Raw genomic sequence first — 17,631 nt, 5'->3', positions numbered from 1 at the left:
CGCAATCGGAAGGTCATAAACCCTAGCCCATATTGGAAAATTGAACAGAGGAACATCCGTGATCTTACCAACCTGATTGGGTTCGTTGAAGCACCAAAGAAATTTGTCGAAATGCCACGGTTGACCCTCCCACACCCTGGCCTTATCACGTTCATTATCAAATCGGAAAATAAATATTTTCTCCCTTGCGTCGACAACATTCCCCACAATCGCTGCATTAGGGTTCCATAGATTCACCATGGTATCTATCGCCGCCTTCACGTTGATTGCTCTGGACGCCCAAAGCTTTCCAATAAGGATCATGTTACTGACCCCCGTTGACCCTCCTCCATCATCATCCCACACGAACAAATCATCGTCCTCTGAAAACGGCTCCTTCCCAGACCGGTGTTCCCCCGAGATCGAACTATCCATTGGCACCTGCAAACAAAACACAAACAACGAAGAAAGGAACAAAACAAAGCAGCAAATCTTACGAGAAAACGTAAGATAAGCCTCGAGAAAGAGGAGGGAGTTCAGAGAGTAAAAGACCGGCCCCTAGGAAACCCTAGGACTTTTTTTTTTCCCCCTTACTCTTCTTAAGTAGAAGTAATAAGCGTCCACTTTCACAAAGGTTAAATAAAATTTGGTAATGTTCCAAGGTAAAACATGTTAAAAAGAAAAAAGCCTGATGTCATCTATTACGGATTTATGGCAAGAGTGAGCAAGTTCGGGTCCGGACTAGAAAAATGGACCAAACCGGACCATTTGGTCTAGACCAAATCCAGACCGAATTTATTTAAGTCTGGTCCTCGGTCCTCATTTTTTGAAGTTTCGGTCTTTAGTCCGGTTCGGTCCAAGACCGGTTAATTTATATCCGGACCGAATCGATCGAATTTTACGTTTCTTACTACTAATCACTGAATATTACGGAGCATAAAGTAAAGGATCATTTTATCTTCTAAAAACATTATAAACTAATATTAACAAATAACAATTAGTTTCATAAAATAATCGTCTAATTATTCAAAACCATTTGATTTATTGGAACTTAAATGTAGTTATGATATGCGAAATAATGAAAATAATAGTTTTAGGCCCATTTCGGTTTAAGACCGGACCAGACTGAAAATTTTGGGTTCGGTCCGGTCCTTGGTCCAAAAACTTTAATTTCGGTCTTAGTCAGGTTTGATTTAGCACGGTCCAGCTCAGCCTTAGGAGTATTTGCTAAAATCCATTGATGAAAAATCATACGTCCTCAATCCTAATTTATTGCTCCTAAATTCCTAATTGATGTAAATGATCGATCGATGTTTCGATCATAACTCTCCAAGTATATACGATAAACTTTGTGAGTGTTGGCAATGTTGATTAACCGAAACAACTGTATTGATACTATCATGTCTCGTCAGGGACAAATCCAAGTTGAAAAATAAAGACGGGCTAATTTCAAGCCAACTCATGTGAGATTGTCGTATGCTTAAAACAAATATAAATAAACTAACACAAGACTAATAACTAGTCCGTGTTAGCAATATTTTTTAAGTACTTATTAGGACTTTTATACAAATTATTAGGAAAATATCAAATACAAATTTCTTACTTTGGTTTAATACGAGTAATTATTTAGATAGATAAGATAAGATTTCTATCAAAGTTTATTTGATTATATTTTTTAAGTCAAATAAATAGAAGATTATGATATAAGAGAGGGAATATACCCTAAAAAACTGCCAAGCAAAAACTGAAAAATTTTAAAAGCATAAAAACCATTGCTGCGTATACTCCAACCCTGGACCTTCTATAGCAATGGCAACCTACATGAGTCAATGCCAGTATACAACTATGCAAACATTTAAACAATGGCAAAAAGAGAATACTTGCTATAACACCTTCATCAATTCTCATTTAAGACCGTCTTAATTTAAGACGGTTCTCGCACCTGATTAAAATAGAAGTGAAAATGAAAGGAGTTTGTGAGAAGTCTTAACTTAAAACGGTCTTACGAAATTCCACTCTATATCTATGTCTTAAAAGTTATAATTACTGTATCCTTCAAAAGAAAAAAAAAAAAAAAAAAAAAAAAAAAAAAAAAAAAAAAAAAAAAAAAAAAGTTATAATTACTGTATTGTGGAGAGGTAGAAGTCGAAGTCAATATCGTTTCACACTTTAACCAATCAAAGAAAAAACATAAATACGATGAATGGAGTTAACACGGATATTTTTTACTAATGATTGGATCGTATTCAAGGAGCTAAGGTATTGACTAACACTCGTCAATATCTTGGTCTAACAATTCTAGGTTTGAACTCTGAAACAACAAGAACAATGATGTGGATCTTTCAGCAAGTCCAGATACCAAAGCAAGTTTTTTTTTATTAACTACTTATACGCCTCTTACGAACATCACCTCAATGCACTTCAAATCAAAACATATCATCCCCGTGACAAAAACAGGGTATCAAACCAGTCAAAAGATGCTTACAGTGACGGAATAGCATAAACATCTTAACTCAATGCCATTGTTCACAAAGGAGAAGAAAAGCTGAACTGCACTCCAGTTTTTCCATGGTCATGCTCAAATTGTCGGACTATGTGACAATAGTTGATCTGCAAATCAGAATATAAGGCAATTTCAGGTGTTATCAATATGTAAGCTTTATTCCAAAACTGTCCTACAACCATTAATTTAAACCTTGCAAAATCAACCCGACCCGTTTGACCCCGCAAAATCAACCCGACCCGATTGACACGAGACCCGAAATCGACCCGAACTGCCACAAATGACACCCGGCCCCGAATTGACCCGACCCGAAACTGACCCGAGCTTTCATGGACACGTAACAGACCCAACCCGAAATGACCCGATCTGAATCCACCCAACCCGAAAATGAACCGACAAAACATTACCCTAAAAGACTTGAAATGCCTTTTTTCTCTTAATCATTGACCCGAAAATGACCCGAGCCGAATAACCCGACGGACCCGACCAACAAACCCGAACTGGCCCGTTCCGACCCGAACTGACCCGAAAATTTGAAAAACACGAAATGACCCGACCCGACCCGATTGACCTGTTTGCCAGGTCTACATGCAAGGGAGTCAGGGGACTATACAAATCCATCAAAGTAGGATGACTGTCACAGTGTCACAACAGAAGATGGTGAAAAGATTAAGAATAGCTTACCTCCATGCGGAACAATTTAGTGGGCACAATAATTCCACATCCGACAGTACTTCTGAAGGTATCTAAGAAGCCCTTAGCTGAAAAGTTACGCCATTCATTTTCAGTCAGTTTGGTAAGGTTGCCGGCAGCAGCAAAGACATGCCCATGAATACCGGCTTCCTTGAAAACTCTCAGGGGAAGATCAAATGATAGATCTGCAAAAGCAGAGACAGCAAGGTCTCCACCAAGAACATCCCTAGCAGCAGCAGCACTGGAGTCACTCTCGGCGTTCTCTCTGGTTTGTCTCCGTGGTTCAGTTGGCCCAAATCCTCTGGACTTGAATCCCAACAACGAATTGGGCCCAGACAAGGAGCAAACTGGAGAAGAGTTGCCACCCATGAAAAACCTGTCAGGTAGAGAGGACGGCCGATCCAAGAATCCCTTTCCCCATGGGAAAATGACGCCAGCAGAAATCCCGAGATTAAGCGCCGTATTGTAAAAGCCCAAAGGCAAAGCATAGCGCAAATCAAGCTCCTGTTGACCATACAAAGCATTTAGCAAACTTCGTTAGTATGCTCAGTAGAGAATGGGACAAATAAATCAACTTGTATATGTCTAAGCCACATAGTCACTCAAACGCATCATAGCTAACTAGCTAAGAATCGAATTGACAAAACAATAAGTTAGGTCAAAGCCTTAGTGAATTGTCTAAATTTGCTTTTTGTACAAAGATCAATGTAAGAAACAAATGTACAAATTTACCTTTTTTTTTTACCATGGTCCACTTGCACATGGATTGTAATTCAAAAACTTATGTGGGCTATTTGGCAATATTACAGGGTAAAAGCTGTTTAGAATGGAATATGTAAACCATTTTGAATGACACTCAAAAATATAATACACAGAATTTATGTACAGAATTAGCTGAGAGGAGGGAAGTATTTTCGTAAGATGCAAATATTCGAAAATACATGGGAGGTAAAATGGTAATACTTGAGTCAACCTAAAGAAAGAAATCAAGTGGAAACATTCACCAAAAAGGAAAGCATTCAGATTTCAGCATTTACATGCTAAAACAAAGCTATGTATTTTTCGAAGAATATAACACTCGTTTTAATATTGTCATACGGTCATGCCTCTAGAAGTAACCATTAGTCCATTACACCAGATAGAGGCCAATTTTACCATGCACAAATAAAGAAAAACTATTGTATATGTTATGATTATGAGTCCAGTCGGGTGTAAAGGTTCTGCACTTAAGAATATATATCAAATTTATCATCCAATCGAAAATGAAGCAATACCTGGCGAATAAACCTTCCACTTCGATTGTCAGGGTTAAGTCCAGCTAATAAAGTACTAAAACTGAAAGCATATCCCCGAGTAGGCCTCATCGGCGAGTTTCTCTTGTCCACCTTGAATGTATGCTTCAAAGAAGAAATTAAACTGTGTCCCAACTGTCGTCTAACTGATGCGCCCGCCATTTGGGATGGATCTATCAAGGTACGCCACGTTAAATTGTACGTTAAGTCATGATTTTTTGTTGATAGTAAACCAAGCCCGACCCCAAGTGACTGCTCCTTATAAGAGGAGAGCACTTGCCAGTCCTGAGAGAGCAAAGATGCTCGAGCAAACATAGGAGTGGCCCAGCGTCTTATACGGGGCACTGTAGCACCAACACTAATCTCCGTTGACTGATTCCAACCATATGATATTGTACCATCCAAAATATCAGCCAAACCAAACAGATTCTTGAACTTTCCACATCCTTCCACTGACCAAGTTCTAGCCTATAAGCGCAATTCTCAAGGTTAGTACCAATCACACGACTCACGAGTATAACAAGAATCAGCATAGAACAGAAATGTAAAGAATTAGATGTCTGTTAAACAAGAAGATAAAATTATATGTGCACATGTATTCACAACAATTCTGCACTTTGTCAAATAGCATTTCTTTGAACTAACATTTGCCATTTTATAGCTGTTTTTCCTCCAATGGTAAGTAACATACTCGTCAACTAAAATTACAAGTTAGAGCATCCAGATAAGACATGCAAGGATGGCTAAGCAGCTATGAGTCACTAAAATTGAAGCTCGCGATGACAAAACAATGTTGAGCCAGACCCCAAACAGGACGGTGGATACTGCATAAATATGAAATGATTTCTAGCGTGTTGCCAACTTCATGTATGAGAAAAATTATCAGCCTATTTAACTAGAGCACCATATGAAACTACTACAAATCAATAAAAACATTTTACTGCAGGAGTCGACGACTTCCATCTAGCTAAAAGATATTTTATGCATATAAGATACATTCAGAATTACAGAGTCGTAGGCTAGTAGTTATATGATTTATAATGTCTTAACTCAGCAACTTAAGCACCCAAGTCAGGATCAGTAAATTCAAAACCATAAGATTATATGAACATGTTCAGTTACAAATAAATCCATATGACAACAATGGAAACACACTTCTTCAATATTTCACCCGCGTACCACAGGATCATGAAGAAGTTTATAATCAAGGCCACAACATCTTGGAAAATTATAGAAAAACTAATTCTCTCATGGCAATAATCCTGTAGAAAGCAGTCTTAACTTAATAATATATTGCTGAATCACACCGCCACTCCTTAGCTCTAAAAGCAGCGAGAAGTACAGAGGAGGATGCACACACATCATCCTACACCTAAACTGAATATACTCCATAATATATAAAGCCATCATTCTAACCTCCATCTGTCCATCCCTTTACACTATATCTCGACATATATCTGGAGAGATCTACGGTCAATGTTGACACGATTGAACACTAAAAACGAATTACCACAACAAATTCAAGAGGGAGGGAATACAAAATATAAACTTGCCTATTGTAAATTGAATTACCACAACAAATTTAAGGGTGTGTTTGGATAGCAAAAGTAGAGGGAAAGGGAGGAGACTGGGGAGGGGGAAAGGAAAGGGAGAGAAGGGAAGGGGAGGGGGAATGGGGTGTGGGTGTTTGGATACAATTTCCCTCCAAATCTTACCTATAGTGGAGAGATTTTGATTAGGCTTGGAGGAGGGAAATTGGATCCCTCCAAATCTCCCCTCCTCCATCTCCCTCCACCTTCATTTGTTATCCAAACAAAAGATTTTAAATCCCCTACTCTCCCTCCCTTTCTTTTCCCTCCAAATTCCTCAATCCAAACACACCCTTAATATCTAATTTTTTGTTCCAAACTCTAGCAAACTAATGCTCCCCTACATACATCCTTATCATACTCAAATATGGCAACAAATTCAGATACCTCACATTAACCTGAACAACAAAAAGATCGCGACAAATTCAGACATTTTACAATAATAACAGCAGCAACAACAACAACATTGCGACAAATTCAGACACCTCAGGGTAGCCTGAACCCTAATTCGGTAAATACAATAACAACAATGCAATGCTCTAGCGGTAACCTGCATTCCTCATTCAGTAATTTAAACAACAGCATCCAAAAACCGCAATAAAAAACAATTATTTATCAAAATAACCAAAAACCTAAAAGAAAGAACTTTGATAGAAGGAGATATACCCCAGGCTTAGCATAAACACCGCCTTCAAATGTAAACGGACTCTTCGCCTCGACAACTTGAACAACGACATTAGTCGTCTTCTCCGGCAACTCCTTCGGTCCAGGTTCCAAGGTAATGCTAATCTCATCAAACACACCGAACCTTCTAAGCTTCATATGCGCAATCGATGCAGCCCTAAATATTTCCTGCAGTGAAGATGCATTCTGCAAGTCTTCAATAATCTCGTCTTCGATAACCGAATCCTTCGTCTTCGTATTTCCTTTAATTACGATGTCATGGACTCGAAGAGGTACAGGCTCAGTCTCTAGTTTAGCAGATAGTTTCATTAGCTTTGACCGGATAATCTCCGGCGATTGAGGCGGCGGCGGCGGCGGTTTAATCTCGTAATCTTCGTCTTCTTCTTCGTCGTCGTTTTCGTCGAAATCGCGGTCGTCGGCGTCTTCGCCGTTGACGATATCGTCGTCGTCGGCAGGAGGATTGTCGTGCAATTGATGTTCTGAGGCGGTCATTGTTGGATTAGGTAAGGTGGCGCGTAAGGGATGCGGCGGCGCGTGAGGGGGAGTAAGGAAGTGGTGGTGGTTGTTGAGATAGTGGGGTGGTTTCGTATGAGAGAGAGAAGAATTGAGGAACAAGAAATAAAGATTGATTCGGTTGAATTGGGTGAACCGTGAAGGTGTGATTGATTGTGTGCTGTATGAAGCCAAGGTTTATGGGCTACTTCCCTACTTTACATAACCCAATCGATATACAATTATTACAAATTGTTCTATAAGGCCGTCTCTTACAAAAAAAAGCCCAAAAAAAAAGTAAGACTAAAATAAAAAATAGGGGCGTCTAAGTCTCCGGGCAATCACGGGCACGGAAACCGGGCCTCTAATTTTCTTTACCGAATTTAAAACCTTTATTGATGAAATTCAAATATTCAATACAAACCTCGAAGTATATTACACTTGTATATTCATATTTGGGGCCTCATTTTTTTGTGTTGCACCGGACCTCCATTTATTTTAAAATGCCCCTGATAAAAAAATAATAAATTCAGCAAAGTATTTTAGGTAGTTTACCTAGAAGTGTCGACTATAATTAAAAATTTGTCAATGACGCATAAATACTCCTTTACATAATGGTCTCTAAGGTGGGGTGTAGTAGAGTTAGGAGTTAACAATAATGTCGAAAGATACATAAGCGGTCAATGTTGCTCAGACCCCCTTCTAGCCAACTTCGAAGTTCGACCTTCTCGTTCAACCGAGTGAACCTATCTAAGTGATACACTACTGATTTCCTTCCCGCCAAACATGAGACCACTTACCAAAAACAATTTTTTCACTTACAAAGATAATATCCTTTATAGTTGATTTGAGTTCAATAGAAAACGTATAATGCGCTTATGAAGTGCTCATATAATCATCTCCGAGTCACTTCTAACAATAACTTTTCAAATCCGTTGTGTAGAGTGATTTCCATGCCAAAGAGAATCGTTCTAGCCTCCGTTAATAATGCATCTTATGTACTAGGGATCATCTTCGTCCCTGCAACAAAAATATCGCCCCACTCATCCCGCGTAATGAAACCAAGTCCTACATCCGCACCTCCATTAATAGAAGCATCACAATTGATTTCTGCTTTTCTATCTTGGAAAGGTTGGCTAGAGGCTAGCCTTCCAGTAACATGTATCACAAATGTAGGATGACAATGGATCCCGGATCCTGCCCAAATCCTGGGATTCACATCCAGGCTCCAGCGGATTGGATATGTGATTACAATAATTTGGATCCATGGATAAGGATATAGATCGAATCCATACGTGTAAAAACAAATCTAGATATGAATCGTACGGTCGAGATCCATATCCAACCCTTAACTCCATTTTTATTTCATTTTATTAAAAAATAAAGTAAGTTAAACAAATAGTAAAACTATATCCTTTATTGTTTAATCTGTTTTCATAAATCAAACCATAATTTTTTCTGATTAACATTTTCCGGTTTAAAAAAAAAATACTTTCTTTTTTAGTGTTATTGTAGATTTATAAGATTTTATTTTGATATTTTAAAATTTTAGCTTTAGGCTTTGTTTGGTAAAAAGAACTGAAAAGGTAGCTAAAACCTAGAAATTGAAAAACTAACTGAAACCTGAAAAGTTAGCTGATAAGGTAACTGAAAATTAGGAGCTGATAAGGTGACTGATTATTTAAAAATCTGTTTGCAAACTAACTGAAAAGGTAGCTTATTTTGATAAAATGACGTAAAAGGATATAATAATTATTTAATATATTATTTAACTGAAATGTGAAATACTACTCTAGGTAGCATTTCATTTCAGGTAGCTTATTTGGACAAATAAGTTACCTGTTAAACACTTCTAGAAAAATAAGCTACCTAAAATTTTTATCGAAAAGCTATTTCGGTCAAAATATGTACCTGAAATGTCTTGTCAAACGGCCTTAATATTTGTATTCTAATAAATAAAATTATTTTACATCGCAATAAAATCCAAAAATTAATACTTTTATATATTAATGAGGAGTTTTTTTATTATAAAAGGAATATGGGATAGATCTAGATTCAGTTCAAATCTTATGGGCCTGGATATAGATATGAGTTTTTTTTTTTTTTTTTTTTTGAGAGAGAGAGAAAGTCCAAAGGCCTTACTGCATTAATAATGAATCAAAAGCAACATCATTGTTCGCGATCGGTGGTTAGACATCCGACCACACTATTCTACCAACAACTCTAGGAAAACTATGAGTTAAAGCATGCGCCACACCATATTAACACGACGAATATACGACCATAAAACAGAAGAAAACGAATTATATAAAGATAGTATGAATATTAACCGAATCTTGATTCCTCATACAATTTAAAGATCCGGATATAAATCTTGTAGGATCCTATCAAGATTCTACCCATTGACCATTGCCATCCATAGACTTGTTATTGCGTGATCAAGAACACCTTGGAGTCTTGGATTTTTTCGTTCACTTCTAATGACCAGCCCATTTTTTGGTTGCCAAATAGCCCACATTATTGACAATAGTAACCTGACTAACCTCATCCAAATATGGTAAATCCGGAAATCTCCCTTAAATGGACGTATTCGTCTCTACCATTAAAACGTCTCATATAATCCCATTTGAACATAGAAGACAAATATTTTGATTTTCTTCGAGCATTTTATTTTTGTCTTATTTTTATTACTTAACTCATTTTAAGTGTAAGACGGATACATTCGCCGTATCCGCCTTAAACAAGTATTTGTAATGATAAGATCAAATGCTCCTTGCCCCATAACTCCCATAAACAAATCGTTTTTTTATTGAGTTGAATGGGTGGTTTAATGGGGAGATATATATTAACTATCACAAATTCTCATTTGTAACGGACATATCCGCCTTAAGCTTGTGACGGGTCAAGTATTACCCATGTGGGGGTAGATAAGACAAAAGTAAAATGCCTAAGGAGTAGCAATCTATTTTGTCTTATCTAATTACATGGGTATTACTTGACACGTCACAAAAAAGACTTGTTGATCAAGTGATCAACTATTGGCCATTGATCACTCTCATTTTAAAATACAGCACCTTATAACTCAGATATGTCATATATCTGGGGTAGATTGGATTCCAAGTATTTTTGATGTATTTCACTACTCAAAAATCATCAAAAGCCTTGTTTGTGGTGTGAAAGTGAAATCAACTTTGTCATAGACGATCTATCATGAGAAAAAAGCAACTACATTTGTCTCCCGACTCCAAACGTGCAATTCCCAGATGGGCCTAAACTTTTACCACAAACTTATTAAACATGCAACTTGTCAGCCTTGTCACTTTATTTTCCTTCACAAATCATTCAAATGAATCATGATTCATGCACAAATAGGATTATACATCCAACAGGTTGTCACAAGAGCGTAGACAACCAAGATATAAATTCGAGAACATGTGTATTTTTTAAATTTAATTTAAAGTTCATGTTTTTAATGTCTAGATGGATGAACTCAATATTTTCTAATAAAGCTCATATTTTTTAATATAAAGCTCGGATACTTTGACACAAAGCTCAGATTCTACACGGTACAACATATACAACTGGTTGTATAGTCCATGAATTGTGATTCATGATACAAACTCATTTAGAATTTTAAATTAATGTTTTACTTACGATAAATTACAAATTTTACGTATTTTTACAAATAACCACCATGTATTTCTGTTTTTACAAATAACCCCCTTACTTAAACGTATACTTCCCAATCACCACCGTATATTTGAACCGATACTCGGTTTTATATTTTCCGACTCGTTAACAAAAAAAATTACGCAAATTACCCATATTACCCTCCTACTTACTTACATTCACTTACTTTACCCAAACATATTCATTCAATCACATCTTTCCAATTCCCCCAAATTAATTTATACTTTCAAACCCTAAATCTCAAAATCCCCAAAATCAATTAATCAATTCAATCCATTGAATCAATGATAGGTATTGAGTCGTTTTCTCTTGTAAAACCGTCCATTGATTAATATAATTGAAAATGAATATATCTACAATGAAATCAGATAGATGAGGAAACGGTTCCAATGAAATTGTTTTACGGTATAATATATTTATGTAAGGCATAACAGAGAACTGCCATTTTTTCCAACTGAACACATGTCTAAAAACTTGATCAGTACAAACAAAGTATTGAATACCACATGGTTTAACCATGATGGTTATAATCAGAAGTTTGCATGTTCGCAAAGTTTTGGCATTATTGATAATGTTTCTTCAGGTTCCGGTTTTTATCTTGTACTACTAATGTCTTATGATGATAATTGATAATTATTGAAGAAAAAAGGATGGATGTAAAGCAGCAGTCTCATGATTGGTGGTTTGATTTGGAGGATTTTGGGATTAGGATTTGAGAGTATAAATTAATTTGGGGTAATTGGGGAAGATGTAATTGAATATGTTTGGCAAAGTTAGTGAATGTAAGTAAGTGGGGGGTAGTATGGGTATTCCACGTAAATTTTTCATTAACGAGTCGGAAAATATGAAAAACGAGTATCGATTTAAATATACGGTGGTGATTGGAGAGTATACGTTAAAGTCTGGGAGTTATTTGTAAAAATAGAAATACATGGCGGTTATTTGTAAAAATACGTAAATACAAGGTGGTTATTTGCAATTTATCCAAAAAATGTAGAGGACAGTTTATATACAACACCATGCATATGTGATTTCTTTTTTACAGAGTTGGTAAGTAAAACTAAAACCAAAACCAAAACCGATAGTCCTTCCTTTGCGACAACCTACCCTCACTTTGAGTCTCGAAAGACAAAAACTTTTATATGATATCATCGATAAATAAATTTATTGGAAGACCAACTCATCTACACATTTTACCCTACTTGTGTAAATGAATATTAAGTTGGTCTAACAATAAATTGTTACCATACGTCTTACAAAAATGGCTCGCCGGAAAAGAAAACATCTTGACGATACCCCATTTCCATTTGCGATCAACAGCTCAGTGTAATTATGGAAGAACATTTAAGACATAGTGGAATATTAGTCATCATATACAAAAAATACGTGAAAGTGGGATGTTGGTTGAACGGATAAATTTAAAGCAGGTTGTAATAAGATAACCCTATATATATACCCCCCCAAACATCTCACCAATTTATTTGTCTCACTCTCTCTGAAAACACTCAAACAACACATCCCACAAATATTGTGGAATAGACTACAATTTAATTGTAGTCTATTCCACAATTAATTCCACAATTTAATTGTAGTCTATTCCACAATTAATTCCACAAATATCCATGTATAAACCCACAAATTTGTAGCGATATTTATATTGTTTGCTTTTTATTATTTTCCATATATTGTATTTATTATATATTATATACTATATACTATATACTATGTTCCATGTTACAACACCGAATTTGTGGGAAGATTCAAAATTTACATACTCCGTAATAAATTTATAATTAAATCAAATAGTTTCAAAATCGTCCTATACACTTGATAAGAAAAAAGAATGGTAAGATTCAGAATTTCAGATACCCCTCTTCATCTCAAGGTTCATCTATACAGTTCCTTCTGGAACATCGGATAAAATTGGAATGCCGCGGAGAAGGTTCGTTCATCTATGCACCTGACCGCCTTGTGGACGCCAGAAACTTTTCTTGCCTACAAGGTATCTATCATTGTAGAGATTGACAGACCAATGGAGAGAATGAAATATTGCACCAAGCTTGTTGATCATTGGCTTGGATTCTTCAATCAAAATCCACCCATCGGGTCTCACAATGCGATCTATCTCGACAGACAAGTCTATGATGTCGCATCTAAAAAAGACAACATTCCATATCATACAACAGCCAAAATGAACATTGGTGGATTTACATTAAGGGAATCGAGTCTCTGATACCGAAAAACTACTATTGTATTTATTAAGAACTTTGTTACTTATTAGTAGTCTGGATAGTTAAAGTGAGAGGACCTGACCAAAACCAGAAAAAGAACCAGAATACTCATTGACCTGACTCGACTCGACTCAAACCTAATTGACTAATTTTCAAACAAAGTTCTTAATAAATACAATACGGAAAAGCTGAACAACAATCCAACTGACCTCCCTTCAAAATGACATAAAAATGACTCAAACTCTATCCGTCCCATGCAAGAAATGACTTGAAATAAAAGTGCATCTAAAATGAACCGATTCGTTCAAACCTGTAATGGTTTGGGACTCCGGCCTCACCCAACTTTGGAGGACCAGGATTAAGTGTGGAAACTCTAATGCATTTCTGAATTCTCATTCACAGTTTCAGACCCGTAGAAAAATATGAATAGCATAAAACTTTAAACTCAAACAGCAATATGACAACCTAATAGCCAGTTCACCCTGGTGAGCTACCATTCCAGCCAGATGTGTAAAAATCCCACTAAGTTCTGAGATTGTATGTTCAACATTCTGAAGAGCTGAAGCACGAGTACGTGAGTATTCCTCCTGTTGAGGAGCAACCTGCTGCAGCATTTGCATTTCCACGTCATTAGATGGTATATTTTTTTGAAAAGTATCATTCTTTATGCACAATTGTGCATAACAATTTCATGTACACATATAGATACTAGAATGTTTGTAGTTGAGGGAGACACACTTCCAGCTTACCGTTTACTTCTGTGAATGTTAAAAACTTGCATAATGAAAATTCAGAGCGCATAAATTTGCCAGATCTGTTTATTTTCTCTATTTGGATCGACTCTCTTATCGTTGATTTTTTATTTAATGGATTGCTGCTGACGGCCTGACGTGCAGTGGCTGAGCCATTGAGCCAATTCGATTTACTTAATTTCCTAAACCCTTATTCCGCCCCTGCTGACGCTTCTTGTATAAATGCAGTACAATTTGTGTTTGATCTGAAACTACTGTGAAAGTCATTACGTGGATCGTAGAAAATAAAATAAAATTCTAAAACAGTCAATTATGTAAACCTTTTTCAGAATGAGCAAAGCAAAACTGTTAACCAGAAGGATCGATTGTTCAGACTTCAGATGCATACATGAAGATTTGCAAGCCGCTCACCGTCTCTCCCCCAAACTAGTTAACTTGTGGTTACTTGCAGTATTTCTTAACAATGATACATTTTGGGACTAAGGTTATGATGATGTTGTCATACACTCATACATACAAGTGATACAACATACATAGAACCCATAAAATTGGGTAGTTTAAGCTTTCAATACTCTGTATAAATCCACAAATTCGGTGTTGTAACATGAAACATAGTATATAGTATATAGTATATAATATATAATAAATACAATATATGGAAAATAATAAAAAACAAACAATATAAATATCGCTACAAATTTGTGGGTTTATACATGGATATTTGTGGAATTAATTGTGGAATAGACTACAATTAAATTGTGGAATTAATTGTGGAATAGACTACAATTAAATTGTAGTCTATTCCACAATATTTGTGGGATGTGTTGTTTGAGTGTTTTCAGAGAGAGTGAGACAAATAAATTGGTGAGATGTTTGGGGGGTATATATATAGGGTTGTCTTATTACAACCTGCTTTAAATTTATCCGTTCAACCAACATCCACTTTCACGTATTTTTGGTATATGATGACTAATATTCCACTATGTCTTAAATGTTATTCCATAATTACACTGAGCTGTTGATCGCAAATGGAAATGGGGTATCGTCAAGATGTTTTCTTTTCCGGCGAGCCATTTTTGTAAGACGTATGGTAACAATTTATTGTTAGACCAACTTAATATTCATTTACACAAGTGCGGTAAAATGTGTAGATGAGTTGGTCTTCCAATAAATTTATTTATCGATGATATCATATAAAAGTTTTTGTCTTTCGAAACTCAAAGTGAGGGTAGGTTGTCGCAAAGGAAGGACTATCGGTTTTGGTTTTGGTTTTAGTTTTACTTACCAACTCTGTAAAAAAGAAATCACATATGCATGGTGTTGTATATAAACGGTCCTCTACATTTTTTGGATAAATTGCAAATAACCACCATGTATTTACGTATTTTTACAAATAACCACCATGTATTTCTATTTTTACAAATAACTCGTAGACTTTAACGTATACTCTCCAATCACCACCGTATATTTAAATCGATACTCGTTTTTCATATTTTCCGACTCGTTAATGAAAAATTTACGTGGAATACCCATACTACCCCCCACTTACTTACATTCACTAACTTTGCCAAACATATTCAATTACATCTTCCCCAATTACCCCAAATTAATTTATACTCTCAAATCCTAATCCCAAAATCCTCCAAATCAAACCACCAATCATGAGACTGCTGCTTTACATCCATCTTTTTTTCTTCAATAATTATCAATTATCATCATAAGACATTAGTAGTACAAGATAAAAACCGGAACCTGAAGAAACATTATCAATAATGCCAAAACTTTGCGCGCAAACTTCTGATTATAACCATCATGGTTAAACCATGTGGTATTCAATACTTTGTTTGTACTGATCAAGTTTTTAGACATGTGTTCAGTTGGAAAAAATGGCAGTTCTCTGTTATGCCTTACATAAATATATTATACCGTAAAACAATTTCATTGGAACCGTTTCCTCATCTATCTGATTTCATTGTAGATATATTCATTTTCAATTATATTAATCAATGGACGGTTTTACAAGAGAAAACGACTCAATACCTATCATTGATTCAATGGATTGAATTGATTAATTGATTTTGGGGATTTTGATATTTAGGGTTTGAAAGTATAATTTTTTTGTTAACGAGTAGGAAAATATAAAACCGAGTATCGGTTCAAATATACGGTGGTGATTGGGAAGTATACGTTAAAGTAAGGGGGTTATTTGTAAAAACAGAAATACAAGGTGGTTATTTGTAAAAATACGTAAATACATGGTGGTTATTTGTAATTTATCCTTTTACTTACTTCAAACTCTTTCAAAATCCCCCATATTTCAAAAATCCGTATCAAAAGGCAAGTTAAAAACTTAAAAGATGTTTTTCGTCTCCTAAAAACCGCATTACAAAATACGGAGTAGCAATATTGAATTCAAGTGTAGCTATTTTTGATGGTTGATAAGTCGACAAAAATTACTCGTAGACGATCCATTTACACATAAAGTACATTTCCGAAAAAGGAAGTCAAACAATTCTCCGAAACGCTCCAAACTAAAATACTAAAAAAAAAAATAGTCGGGTAAAACCCAGTAAACATCAACATTCTCTCATGTTCAGATTTCAGATGAACTATTTACTGCATGTCCCAAAAATGAATACTCCGTATATCAAGCTCTCAAGGCAACTAAGTAAACAGTTGAGTAAATAAATAAACACAGTAAAAGTTAAAAGACTGATACAATCACATTCACAGTAACCAACCACCCAACCACTTACATTACCTAATAATACTTGCATTTCTAACTAACTATATACAGTATCCATAACCTTCCCTATTCAAATTTCAAACGTCAAGCAATTCTACTGGTAACTTAACTATGAAAAAGTTCAAACGAGGAGATGTGCAGGAGTCTAACAACAAGAAGACCGTTTATTTTTCTCTCCATTTCCTCTCTAAATTACCAAATCAATGGTCCGGAGTCGAGACTAATCATGTACAGTATTTCCTCGGAAGAAATGGTGAGGATCTTAGTTACAACAAGAGCACCTAACTTGATATTGACAGTAAATTGATACCCAACATACTGATAACACTAGCACATGATTTTGCCTCAAATGTCTTACCAATCACATTTCCTATTATTAGTAAATCTAACTATCTTAATCACCTGTCCCGGAGCGCACCCCCAAAAAACAATCGCAGCTGTCCGGGTCATTTGTTTACCGATTAGATGATCAAATTACCCATCTCATGTCCCGCTCTTCTCTTTTTAAAGAAATCAACGAAAGAAAATAGTGGGACACGAGATGTAACACTGTTCTGCAACAGAAAATCCGATCTCATTCAAAATTAGAGGCCATTAGCATATTCCAATAACAAAGACAACAAAATAGTGGGACACGAGATAAAACACTATTCTGCAACAGAAAATCCGCTCTCATTCAAAATTAGAGGCGCCATTAGCACATTCCAATAACAAAGACAGCAAAATAGTGGGACACGAGATGAAACACATTTCTGCAACACAAAATCCGCTCTCATTCAAAATTAGAGGCCATTAGCACATTCCAATAACAAAGACAACAAAATAGCGGGACACGAGATGAAACACATTTCTGCAACAAAAAATCCGCTCTCATTCAAAATTAGAGGCCATTAGCACATTCCAATAACAAAGACAACAAAATAGTGGGACACGAGATAAAACACTATTCTGCAACAGAAAATCCGCTCTCATTCAAAATT

At 35.9% G+C, this 17,631-nt stretch overlaps 1 protein-coding gene across 1 annotated transcript; it reads right to left on the bottom strand.

Moving 5' to 3' along the window:
• Positions 1–2,183: 2,183 nt before the first annotated feature.
• LOC141612337 (uncharacterized) lies at positions 2,184–7,420 on the bottom strand. The gene is made up of 4 exons (XM_074431088.1): positions 6,723–7,420; positions 4,450–4,935; positions 3,167–3,679; positions 2,184–2,589 (listed from the first exon to the last, which is right to left on the bottom strand). Exons 1-4 carry the CDS (start codon positions 7,230–7,232, stop codon positions 2,506–2,508), a joined length of 1,593 nt encoding a protein of 530 aa, XP_074287189.1. The 5' UTR covers positions 7,233–7,420; the 3' UTR covers positions 2,184–2,505.
• Between the last annotated feature and the right edge of the window lie 10,211 nt (positions 7,421–17,631).

Source organism: Silene latifolia, chromosome 11 (assembly GCF_048544455.1).
Source record: "Silene latifolia isolate original U9 population chromosome 11, ASM4854445v1, whole genome shotgun sequence".
Classification (NCBI taxonomy): domain Eukaryota; kingdom Viridiplantae; phylum Streptophyta; class Magnoliopsida; order Caryophyllales; family Caryophyllaceae; genus Silene; species Silene latifolia.
This window is presented reverse-complemented; position numbering and strand designations above follow the sequence as displayed.